The 12,696-nt window shown below is 43.0% G+C and overlaps 4 protein-coding genes across 4 annotated transcripts; 2 read left to right on the top strand and 2 right to left on the bottom strand.

Moving 5' to 3' along the window:
* Positions 1–209: 209 nt before the first annotated feature.
* O0I10_002793 (uncharacterized protein) lies at positions 210–1,092 on the top strand (the record flags this gene model as incomplete). The annotated part of the gene is made up of 4 exons (XM_058482873.1): positions 210–335; positions 461–775; positions 846–957; positions 1,031–1,092. The coding sequence occupies 4 exons, from the start codon at positions 210–212 to the stop codon at positions 1,090–1,092; spliced, it is 615 nt and encodes a 204-aa protein (XP_058346440.1).
* Positions 1,093–1,333: 241 nt separating this feature from the next.
* Positions 1,334–4,087, bottom strand: O0I10_002792 (uncharacterized protein; the record flags this gene model as incomplete). Its single annotated transcript, XM_058482872.1, has 9 exons — positions 1,334–1,937; positions 1,995–2,218; positions 2,330–2,547; positions 2,605–2,686; positions 2,741–2,846; positions 2,913–2,947; positions 3,007–3,102; positions 3,161–3,244; positions 3,308–4,087. The coding sequence occupies 9 exons, from the start codon at positions 4,085–4,087 to the stop codon at positions 1,334–1,336; spliced, it is 2,229 nt and encodes a 742-aa protein (XP_058346439.1).
* Positions 4,088–5,341: 1,254 nt separating this feature from the next.
* Positions 5,342–6,700, bottom strand: O0I10_002791 (uncharacterized protein; the record flags this gene model as incomplete). The annotated part of the gene is made up of 4 exons (XM_058482871.1): positions 5,342–5,798; positions 5,864–5,884; positions 5,959–6,381; positions 6,459–6,700. The coding sequence occupies 4 exons, from the start codon at positions 6,698–6,700 to the stop codon at positions 5,342–5,344; spliced, it is 1,143 nt and encodes a 380-aa protein (XP_058346438.1).
* Positions 6,701–8,557: 1,857 nt separating this feature from the next.
* Positions 8,558–10,175, top strand: O0I10_002790 (uncharacterized protein; the record flags this gene model as incomplete). The annotated part of the gene is made up of 2 exons (XM_058482870.1): positions 8,558–8,861; positions 8,917–10,175. 2 exons carry the CDS (start codon positions 8,558–8,560, stop codon positions 10,173–10,175), a joined length of 1,563 nt encoding a protein of 520 aa, XP_058346437.1.
* Positions 10,176–12,696: the final 2,521 nt, after the last annotated feature.

Raw genomic sequence — 12,696 nt, 5'->3', positions numbered from 1 at the left:
TCATGTGCCATGTGCGCAGTTTTATAGCCATCAGGGTCGACTCTTTTTTGCTTGGCAACAACCAGGCATATAAAAAGAGCGGGTTGCAGTGGCGCATAAAAAAGTAATCAACTTTTTCTCCCTATCACTCTTTCTTTCCCATTCAACTCACAACCACCCTCTCTACTCTCTCTCTCTCTCTATCTACTCCTTTTTCCATTTTTCCATTCATGGGCATTTGTATTCCACGTCGTTCACAACATCTTCCAGCACGTCGCAAACTTGTCCTTGTAGGAGATGGTGGCTGTGGAAAAACATCACTCTTGAACGTTTTTACTCGAGGTTACTTTCCACAGGTAAATTATCATTATCCTTCAGCTGCTGCGGCAGTCATCTCCCTGAAAAAGAGCAAGGCACACGCACACACACAAACACAAGCACACATACTCATCCCACTTTTTTCGATTCTTTCTCTCCAAAGGCATATGAGCCTACCGTATTTGAAAACTATGTGCATGACGTGACATTGGAGGATACAATGCAAACGGTCGAATTGTCACTTTGGGATACAGCAGGGCAAGAGGGATTTGACAGGCTCAGAGCATTGTCATACCAAGATACGCATGCTTTCCTTTTATGTTTCTCGGTCGATGATCGAGATTCCCTTGACAATATTCCTCATCGATGGTTGGAAGAAGTGATGGAGCATTCACCCCAAGCGAAAATCATCCTTGTTGCTCTAAAGTGCGATTTACGTGATAATTCCCGGATACAAGATCCAATCCTGTATGAAGAGGTTTGTAGTAGAATGAAGGTAAAAAGGATGATAGTGGTATACTCATGGATGTATGTATGTCTATATAAAGGGGTTGGCGGTAGCACGATCGATCCATGCTGTAAGATACCTTGAATGTTCAGCCAAGCACAACCGTGGCGTACGTGAATGCTTTGATCAAGCGGCTCGAGTGGCTCTACCTGGTAATGTTAGCCGTAAAATGGTCACCTTTTTTTTTACATTGGATGTGTTTTTAATGCATTTCCCAATCCATAGTGCGTATCGGTCGTGGACGGTTCGATCGTCGAACAAGGGGTTCCATATGCAACATTTTGTGACATGGACCGATTTCCAAAAACACGACAAGAATATCACATCCCCACATGTCTCTCGATCAGCATGGCAGTGCCGCAACGAAAGACCCTCTCTCTCTCTCTCTATCTCGTATATATATATATATAGCTAACTTACTAGTCCTCAATCATAATCAACCACCACCACCATCATCAACATCCTGTTTTATATCCTTTTTTCGCTTGTATCCATCAGTAAATATATATCCATGGTCAACAACAACGTCTACTTTTTATCATTTGAATTCCACTTTGATGTAGTTGTTACTGTATCTAAAGTAGGGGGAGCAGCCATGGCTTGAGATGCACTGACAAGAGCTACCGGGGAACCCAAATGATGATGGTGTTTTGGAGAGCTGCTAAATTTGGAATAAGTGACGGAGGCGGTAGATGTAGAAGGAGATGGTGTCGCAGGTGAAATGATGGGTTGTAGTGTGAGATGTTTGGGTAATTGATCGTTTTCAAAAGAGGATTTGGGTGGTGAGGACTGAACTTGAATTGATCCATTCGTCAAAGATTCGCTTGATTTACGTTCATCATCCATATCAGTGGTCGTAGTCGTTGTAGGCGGTGTACAAGAAGAAGGACGAGATGTTGGATGCTGTTGATTCGCAAAATTGGATATAGAAAGTACTGACACTGAAGTAGGACCTGATGACTCTGATGTCGTAAGAATGGCTTGAATAAAGTAATGAATGTTGGGAAGCGTATGTCGTAAATCCATCACAATCAATCCATAGGCATTCATCAGCTGCTCGATGTTCTTGTTGAGAAGAAACACGCCAAATTCGAATCGGTATCGATCAACTCCTTTAGCATACAAAGGAAAACTATACATTGCATTAGTATCATGATGATGGTGATGATTGGTTGGTTGTTGTACGTACGTCGTGGGTCCATTAATGGATGATACAGGATCCTTGATGGTGGCACGAGAGCTCATTGGGGTAATCGGGTAACGTAAAGGTATACTGAGATAAAATGCAAGCATGGATACCAAATGGGCAGTAAAACCAAGGGCCGTAGCGATAGACTCGTCATTGCAGCCAGTATAAACCGAGTTGGGCAGATAAACACCACGTATGCAAAACTGATGTACATCATGGAGCGACTTTTTTGTTTCTTACATGATCAACCAACAAAAAAAAGAGACCTCTTCACCCCCACCCACCCATCCATCCATCTCTTCTCCTTCAAGGCCCTTCACTCCTCGAGATCTTACCTGTTCAATAGGGTATATAGAAAATAGATCGGCAATCAATTCCTTCTTACGTCGATTCAATTTGTGAAACAATCGTTGATGCGTTTGTACACTGCGCTCCAAGACCTCCTCGCTATCTTGTAAATCCTGTTGTCCCAGCCTTAATCGTTCTGTTGCTTCATTCAACTTGGATTTCCTTCGCTCTAGTGTTTCACGTAACTCGGCAATGCGTCGACGATCTATATAGAGTCTATCATCAGCATATAACCTCATGCCTTTCACCCCATCAACCTTGCCTCTTCGGATCTCGGTATTCTTTTTTACTATTTGTCCTTCAATCCCTTCCAACTTGTATTGCCTTGAATTACGTTCGCGAACCTAATCATGGATTACCATGTGCTCACATTCCCATATCAGAATCAAACCACCTACCAATCGGAATCGATCCGCTTCGTTGATTAAAAGATCATTCATATTTTGCTGTACTTCTTTTGCAGATTGTTGGGTATCAAAGACGCAAGCCTTTAGTGTGTTGATCCTTCAAACGAAATACCCCATTTGTTAGCCCATGATTTCATTCGACGAAGCTCGGTCCAAGACTTACTTTAAGAGATGATCGTATGTGTATGATCGCTTTATCTGTGCATAAGAAAAGGTCAATGGCATTGCATAAACATGGGTTGCATGCATGGTACTACCTTATTTATTGAGTTTTCAGTATTGACACTTGCTTGGTCCATGTCGTTATAGGGCTCTGCTAAACTCGATCGTTTGCTTTGGGCCAAGAGCTTGGACTATAGGTATTCCAAAGTAAGTATACTTCATATCGCACACACCCGACAACATACATACCACAATATTTGGCGCGGTATAGAAACCATCATCCAATTCAAATAATAACGTGTTTTCAGGGAAGGCGCCTGGAATATCTTGCAACTGAAAAAAGAAAGATGTAAGTTCTACTTTGCTATCCCTGGGGTGGTGTTTGAATGAGCTTACCACTTTACCGATCCATGACAATGCATTGAGATCCACGTGCCATTCGATAACGAGTTCAAAATCCTGATCATCTGCAGCTTTGTTGGTGGCATCATGATGCTGTTCTCCCGTTTGAGTAGCAGACTCTGGAAATGAATGGCGAGCCCATAGGCGTACGACCACCTCCGTTTGGACACCATCATACCATGACGACCCTTGAGATGTATCCAATACTCGAAACGTGGGATCAATGGTATTGGGGATGATTTCACTGCGATAAAACGGCATTTCCTCTGCTGATAGGTGCAATGTATAATAGCAATCTAGCAATCCTTTGCCATAGGTGTTGTTGCTATTGTTGATGACGGGACATGCTGCTGTGGTTGATATCATTGATTCGGGACGTCGTTGTTTCTTTTTGTATGCACTCTTGGTCATGGATGAATCCTCAACGGTTGTACTGCTAATCGATGAAGAGCTCTCAGAACGTCGCATAGTCGTTGCTGGCAATAAATGGGGTGGAGGAGGCTCTACAGAACCCGTGCGTCGATGCAAGGCTGTACTCTTGGATCGCGATGGCGTGTTATCCCATTGGGCAGAAGGCGACGATGCTCGTGATGTCACCGCACTCGAGGAACGACTCGCTACAACAAATGTTGACACGATGTCCACATCGCCATTATCAGTAGACAGGAATGCCTCGTCCTCATGGGTTGCTGCAATGTTCCGGCCAGCCAAAGACTTGATATGCCGTATTCGCCGCTGCAAGAGAAGAGAACAAAGGTTATCAAGCTGAACCATGGCTTTACTGGATATACGTACTTGTCTTGGATATGCTACAGCCCTACTTTCAGACATGGATGAGGGACATTGGACGATGGCTGTCGAGTGCAAGGGAATAATGTGAGAGGAAAGAAACCCAAGATAGTCAACTAGTGAGCGCGGAAGGCGAATTCTCCTCTCTCGGTCGTGGTGATCACAAACAGCTTTTGTATACACACACACTATGCACACTATCATCATCATCACCAGGGAACCGGCTCGGGTATCAAGTAAGTAAACATACACTACTAACAACAGTGCTTCACATCAGCTGACATATGGTTCTACAACATCAGAAGCACTTTAAACCTTAATCCATGCATTCCACCAGGAGTTTGACACACTTTAATATAGCCATCATGTCATGGTAACTTGCTCCCATGTATTGACTTTCTTTTAATAAATGATAAGGCTCTTTTATACTTGATGGCAATTTACCCATGGGCCTTGCTACTTTGATCTTGATTCACCATACCATTCATCAGCACTTTGTAAACGATGGATTCCCTTGTGATATGCATAAGCAGTCGAATAGACGAAAGAGATGGGCGATAGTAGAGGTGACAACGGCCTCTCTTTTTTATGTGTGTGCGTGAGTCTGAGGATTATTGGCCATAGGAAGTCGTGATTGATTGATTTGAAAAGTGGTCAAGCTTCACCTTAGAATAGTAGGCGGATCGTCAACAGCTCATGAATCAACGGCACAGGAAACGCTGTAAGCCATAAAAGCATGCCCAACCTAAATGTCTTGAAGCATATGCACCGCCTTTGGCATTCTCAACCTGATGATGATTACGCCATGTCTATGAAAAGAATGACATGTTCATTGTCACACAATCAAACAAATCCACTACTACTACGCATCCATGGGAGCAATGATGGCTACCACTAAAAAATTGAACCATAATGTGTCCAAGGGAGCCACGTGTGTCAGCATTCCATTTACGAAGAAGAAAGTGCTATGAGTGTCCTCCTGAAAGTAATATTGTATTCTATTGCTGACGATGGCAATGGCGTCAAAAGATGGAAACCTGGGTAGAATAGTATAACAGTAATAACAACAATGATTGACAAGGTGCGGGTGCTTAAATGAATTGTGAAGCACGCTAACCTTCACGACATGGCACAAACAGGCTGAATTTGTGATGATCAATGATCGATTTATTCACTCATGGAAATCTGGATTAATGTATGGATATGATGTAGAAAGAAGAAGGCTATCATTCTATACGCTTAATAATTGCCTGCCTTGATGGCATAAACAGGGCGCTTGTTTGGATGTTCACCCAAACTCCACAACTCGTCGTTTTGCTTTCGGTAGGCGAGATCTTCACTGCCGACGGATAAAACGCCTTTATGGACCTTGGGTTCTTCACCAACAACCCATGTGTACAAGTCACTGGCTTTGCTAGGACCACGGCTGCAAGAAAAGTAGTATCGGCCATTGACGGATGTAGCACCTTGCATGGACTTCAAACCCATGTTGTAGTATTCGGTAGCGGTAGCGGTGGTGCCACTGGAGTGCTTCAAAAGACGAGTCTTGGCATCAATATCAAAACGAACAATGCGGTTGTTGGTTCCCTTGACATCGTATTGGCCAATAAGCACAGAGTCAGGGGTAGTGGTGCGGTCGAGTGAAATGAAGGAATAGCTAAAGTCCTTGGCTTCAGCACTGTCGGCGAGATAATGGCTAATTTTACAATCATATTTAGTCATCATTGGCTTCCAAAACATCTCAGCCTCTATTGTACTTACCCCCATTGGGGAATAACGTATCTATGTAAACAAGGTAAACAAGTGTGTGAGTGAGGATTATTATTATTTATGGTATCATGGATGGGATGACTTACTTGTACTTGTATGCTTGGTACTTGCCCTTGCCAACATGACCAATGCCATTACCAATGCTCACTTGATAGATATGGTTCAAATCAAAGATACGGATACCGTTCTTGGTGTCAACGACATAGAGCTTATCACCATACCACATGATGCCGCCTGCATGGACCTTGACAGGATGGAAGGTGATGTGACCCTTGGCGGAAGTAGAAGGAACAACCAACAATACGTTGCGATACTTTTTGGTTTTGGCGTCAATGAAAGAAATGCGAACACCTTTGTTAACGCCATCCTTGTCGTGGTCATACCAAGATGCAAGGATGATATCGTTTTTGCCATAGGTGCCCTTGTCGTATGCATCAGAGGAGGTGGTAATACCCTGAGGATACCAGCCTGTTGTTCCCTGGTCATTGTAACCTGCTTTTCTGTCCCATCTATAAAATGGATCGGTATGTATTGTAAGGATAAAATATCATAGGGAAACGTTTTGGTATTAAAAAAAGAAGCTTACGTGAAATCCTTTACAAAGTTGGAGTGGCCTGCATAGGCCTTCATGGGATGGTTGGTGTCGGCAATCACCTTAGCAACACTAACGTTGGGCAAAGCATCATCCAGTTTGGCAATAAGGCTGTCGTATCGGTTGGGATGACCCTTCAAGGTGAATTTGGATGCGTCGAGCTTCTCATAAGCCGTAACAGCGGTTGCTAACAATTGCACAGATGCAAGGAAAAGACCAGCCTTGAACCACTTCATATTGAAAGAAGGAGAGGAAAGAGGGAGGGTCTAACAAGAAGGAATGAAGAAGTGATTTCAAAAGACGTTTCCATGGAAACCACAGTATTTATAGGTGTGTTTTTGAATAGGTGGCTGCGTACATTCGATATCCCCTTTTACAATGAGGCGCATTTACATCCTCCCACTGCTGTACTTTCTTGGACGACCCGGGGATATCATTTTCGCTGACACGGTATAATCCAACCTTGATTTGGTGAGGACATTAATGTGCACAATATAACTAAAGGTTTGGAGTGCCACAAACGAGAAACATTCTGGAAATGCCTAAGCTTATTATGATCATCGTTGAACAATGCCCCTGATCCAATTTCGAAAACGAGCATTTTCAAGGTGACTCTCGCGCGAGTGAGACGACCTTTTTATTACACTCGTTGCCTCCAGCTCACGACGTTGATCTCCACTTTAACTTGCGTGTTACTACTGTGCCTTACTGTTGTAGCAAATGCGCATGTCGTTTGTTTGTTAGCGGATCGTAACTTTTATCAACATACAACAAATTCAATCGTTCTTTGATGTATCCATGGATATTGTAAGCAGCACTATGTGATCTGCGTGATGGATCTTGTTGCCTGAAAAGATGTGAAAATATGTGACAATGAAGCTTTTGGTACCGAGAATCAGGCACCTTGGAAAAAGCTTGCCCTTGTGGAACCGTGAGAAAGGATCGACGTCGTATCCGGTATGCATGAATTCTGGTCTACCCAGCTTTGGGCATTTTTTTGCCGCAGCGCCTCATCAATATATAGGAGATTCAGTTGCCGCCTCCCCACTTGCAAATCAAGGAGGATTCTGGATCAAAAATACGACTCGTATGATAATGACCTGCTTCTCTTGGATGTTGTTTTAGGTTAAGCCAATATTCATTAGGAGGTCACAAACGATTCTTGAGAAATCCATGATGCTCAAAATGAGACCCTTTCCTCATGTGAAAAGAAAGGCATCTCTTTAACTGGAATCACCTGCACTCACGTGGTTGTGCTTATTCGAGGTTTGGAAAGCACTACAGCATCTTGCGCATCATCAACGTGCTGCAGCCTACTTAAGATGTTGACCCACCTTGAGTATCACCATCCCTGCTAAAAACGTGTGCCGATGATATTTGTAATGTGAACGGGAACTCTTTGGCTGTAGGCATCAAGAAGAAACCTTGCCTATTGTAATAGTAAGTGATAAGGAGGGGAGAAAAAGGAAAAGGTGCTCGTGCAAATGCTTTTCATTTCTACCCTATGGTCGTATTGTATAAGTCATCATTGAGACATTTGGCTGTGTGAGGTTTTATATCAATGAAGCACAGCATCTTCCAATCACAAGGAGTTGCCGACACTTAACTAATTATGTAATAGCTGTGATCTCACATACACAAAGTGAAGCAGTGCACCGGCTCTTGTGCCAGACGCTTCCAATTTTGGATTTTACTATATAATCGTGGTGCACAATGGTAGTATCATGGATATTACACGGTCCACGCAGAAAGATGAATACCGTAGATGACCCAAAGAAAGGATGACTCACGTGACCTAGAGTGCGCAATGATAGGAATCATATTGTTATACCCGCTACTATTTGTAAATCTTTTTTACAGCTCATCTATGGATATGCTTGAGGTGAGCAGACGATGTGACAGCGGTATGCGAGAGCGTAGTATGTGAGTTGAAGATAACAGATAACCCGATAAGGGCCACATGGGAATATTCATTGTGCCATTTCCCATGTCCCAACAATGGTGCCTCTCCCGCCCCTTTCACTTTTCCTTCACAAAGGCTAAGCCTATCTATGTGCCATTCTTTGCAACACCATGACAGACAACTCAGCTTTATGCACATTCTGCCATACGATGTCACTGTCCTAATCTTCTCCTTCATTCCCCGTTACGATTGCATCCAGTGCTTGTTTGTGTGTCGATCGTGGAAGGACGCGGTGCCTGTTTACACTGAACGGCTCTGGCACAGACTCTCACTACAAGGATCCAAAGACTATTCGCGTGAATTATCCTTCTTGCACAAGTGTTTTGGGGTGCATGTCAAGCACGTGAGCATCGTTTCAAGTCGACAAGATGGCCGATTGGATATCCTATTGCGAATGCTTCTAGCTAAAGGCTGTACGAATATCAAGTCGTTAGGTATGTAACAATCAGCGTGTAAGTATGATGATGGAGTCTAATTCAACTCGATTAGCATTGGAAAGAAGTTACTTGCCTTATGACACCACCTCCTTCATCGATTGCTTACAACGTTTTCGGCATTTGACGAGGCTATTGATGAATTGTCTGTATCTCGGTGGAGAATTGACCGATCTTCTTTCTGCTCTTGTGCTCAAGTGTCCCACTCTGACACATATTATTTTACAAGATGTAACAGCACACAAGATTACATTCGATCCCATGACGCCCTTACAACAACCCCATCAACGGACGTCATCATCATCATCATCATCAGCTGTCAATGTAAACACCAACCTCGTTTTTCTCCATGTTAGCTATCGATGGCGACAATGTAGTTTCCGACACCTGATACCCATCTTGAGCCGTTGTCCGAATTTGAGATACCTAAGTGTGGCAGGAGAAAAGGACTTGGATGGCGTGATCTTCGACTATTGCCCAAAGTTGGCTTATATCGATTGGATGTTTTTCACCACGAGACACAAGCTATCATGGATACACCATCATTGGCACCCTGACAACCGTATCGTGGAAACGGGGATACAGGATTTGTCTTTATTTTCATATTCAAATGATATCATTGACGACATCATACGACGCCAATTGACACGGCATATCCGAAGAATGAGCCTTGATGATATGAAGGATGAGAATGATACAATTACACGTCTACTACAACAATGCCCCTCTCTGCAAACGATCAATCTCCCAAGTATAAGCTCCATTCAATTACTTGATATGCTTGCACGGCTGACACAATTGCGGGAAATCAACATGCGAGTGGTGGGACAACATGCTGCAAAAAGCTCTCAACTTGCACGTTTTTTCAGTCATACACACTCGGCCTCGTGTTTACATTCTGTGCACCTGGAAACGGATCAAGCGTTGTCTTCTGATGCTATCGTTGCTATGGTCCATCACCTGCCAAATTTACGCAACATCTCCTTACGTCCTACGGAGCTCAACGAAAAAGAATTGCTAGTGCTATTGCATAGGGTTCCTTTGTTAGAGACATTACGAGTCGAGAATATCAAGCCTTCATTATCTCTTTCATTCTTTCGTCAATTGATCACTTTACCACATCTTGACAGCTTTCATGCCGCTTATACCCATTTGAGCTCAGCAGGGATTTGCCTGTTGGCTGATAAGATGGCAAATACACTTTTCTCTCTAACGCTAAGTCCCTTTACAACCGATAATCCTCAATGCATTAAGTATACAGAGCAAAGACTCAAGAAAGGCCGATTTAGATACTACCATCAAGAACATTGTTGATACGAGCAGCTGAACTTTTTCAAGATGTATGTAGATAGATGTAATATACCAACAATAAAGACCAGCGGCTCAGGTTGCTTGCTTCCATCGCAAACTTTGATTTCACGTTGAATGGATTGACCTTATATCTATAGAATTATGATCTTACTTTAACCTTACACGCTTACACAACCACATTGCAATCTCATAGTATTCATCTTCATGTACCCGCAATCCATATACAGTATACAAAAAGAGGCTATCTATATAATAAGTTACCTTGGAACCATTTTCAGGCCAAAGACCACATTTGTTCTTGAAGAGTACACCATATTCAATTTCCATTTTCTAAGCTACCAGCTAACAGCCACTTTGTCCCATTCCCAACTTTTGCCGGATGGATCCACTGCATGGAAACGATGCTCCTGCTCAAGTCCAACATTTCCATCATTCAACTTTATTGACCCGAGCTGATGTGACTGAGTTACGCTTAAACAAAGGGTACATCAATAGAGATAGGCAGTGCATTGCTGTATACGGCCTGACGTACTCTCGCTTTGGCTGTGTCTCAATCAAATCAGCTCGGCTCAACAAAGTTGAAAATGATGGAAATGTTGGACTTGAGCAGGAGCATCGTTCCCATGTTATAGAATGGGCAACCCATTCAAATGGCAGGAAGCGGTTATTAGCCTCCAATTCATGCTATCCATTCCATGGAGTACAAGTACCATCCAATAATGCTTCCAATCATGCAAAGTGGGCTGTGTTACACAAGCACGATCCTCTTCACCTTTGGCTCTATCAGGTCCAGCTAATTTACAATCAACAAAGACCACTTCTCATATAGCATCACGCTTACAACATATAGAAAACATAAAGTCAGCTGTATCTCAAAATTTTACAATCAAGAGTGGGGTCTTTAATAGAACAAAGGTGCTCGGCGGGGTGAAAGGAATGGTGTGTGGTCGTTTCACGATCGAGATTGCCAATACCAGATTTCGCAATGTCGCTACCAGCCAAACTGGATCTGGGGGTCGACCTGTTGAAACTTTTTTCGACGACCAAAAAATACTGTTTGGGCTGTTTGCGACATTGAACGCGAAACTTTCACACAGGGTGCTGTTGGCCAAGCCGAGCACATTGCTCTATTCAAAACCCCACGTTTCATTGTAAAGTTTGGAGATGCAGGCACCTTTATGTTTGTAAGCGTGATGCTATATGAAGAATGGTCTTTGTTCATTGTGAAGTAGGTGGACCCTGGCAGAGCAAAAGATGCAGAGGGACGTGTTTGTGTAACTGGGTTAAAAAGTTTGGACTTCAGGGACCATGCATGACAGGTACGCAACCCTCATTTTCATGTCATACATTAACAGCTGATAGCGACTTTTATCCAATCATCATTATTGCGAGATCCACTGCATAGGAACGATCCTCTTGCTCCAGACATTCATTTCCATGATTCAAGTAGCTTGATCCGAGCTGATTTGATTGAGTTACGATCGAACAAGGATTAATCAGCTGAGACATTCGAATGTATGCTGATGTGTGGATCGATGTAATGTCTCTTTGACCGTAGCTCAGCCAAATCAGCTCGGATCAAGATAATTGAATCATGGAAATGAATGTCTAGAGGAGGAGAATCGCTCACATGTAATAGAGTGGGCAAAAGTTTCGATTGTGAGGAAATTGCTGTTAGCTCGCAATGTATGGGTTATTGTCAGTAGTATACAGTATCATCCTTCCATCCTTCCAGTCATGCAAAGTAGCTGAGTTACACAAAGAGGTCCCTCTGCATCTTTTGCTCTGCCAGGGTCCAGCTACTTCACAATGAACAAAGACCACTCTTCATATAGCATCACACTTACAGCATAGTAAAAAAATAAAGTTGCCTGTATCTCCGAACTTTACAATGAAACGTGGGGTTTTGAATAGAGCAATGTGCTCGGCTTGGCCAACAGCACCTTGTGTGAAAGTTTCGCGTTCAATGTCGCAAACAGCCCAAAAAGTATTTTTTGGTCGTCGAAAAAATTTTCAAGAGGTCGACCCCTGGATCCAGTTTGGCTGGTAGCGACATTGCGAAATCTGGGATCGCCCACGATGAACTTCATACTTTGATAAAGGATTCCTTTGACCCCGACAAGCACGTTGATCTATTAAAGAGCCCACATTTGATTGTAAAGTTTGGAGATACAGGCACCTTTATGTTTTACTATGCTGCAAGCGTGATGGTATATGGAGAGATCTCTTTGTTGATTGTAAATTAGCTTGACTCTGATAGAGCAAAAGATGCAGAGGGGTGTCTTTGTGTAACCCAGCAGTTTTGCATGATTGGAAGGATCAATGGATGATACTTCATTTCACTAATCAGTAATAGCTCATAATTGGCAGCTAATAGCCATTTCCTCCACTTTGAAAGTGCTGCCAATTCTATAACATGGGAACGATGCTCCTGCTACAGACATTTATTCCCATCATTCAACTTCGTTGTTCCGAGCTGATTTGACTGAGCTACTACGCTGTAACAAAGAGTACATCATCCCAC

Source organism: Lichtheimia ornata (genome assembly GCF_029851405.1).
Source record: "Lichtheimia ornata isolate CBS 291.66 chromosome Unknown scaffold00008, whole genome shotgun sequence".
NCBI classification, from domain to species: domain Eukaryota; kingdom Fungi; phylum Mucoromycota; class Mucoromycetes; order Mucorales; family Lichtheimiaceae; genus Lichtheimia; species Lichtheimia ornata.
This window is presented reverse-complemented; position numbering and strand designations above follow the sequence as displayed.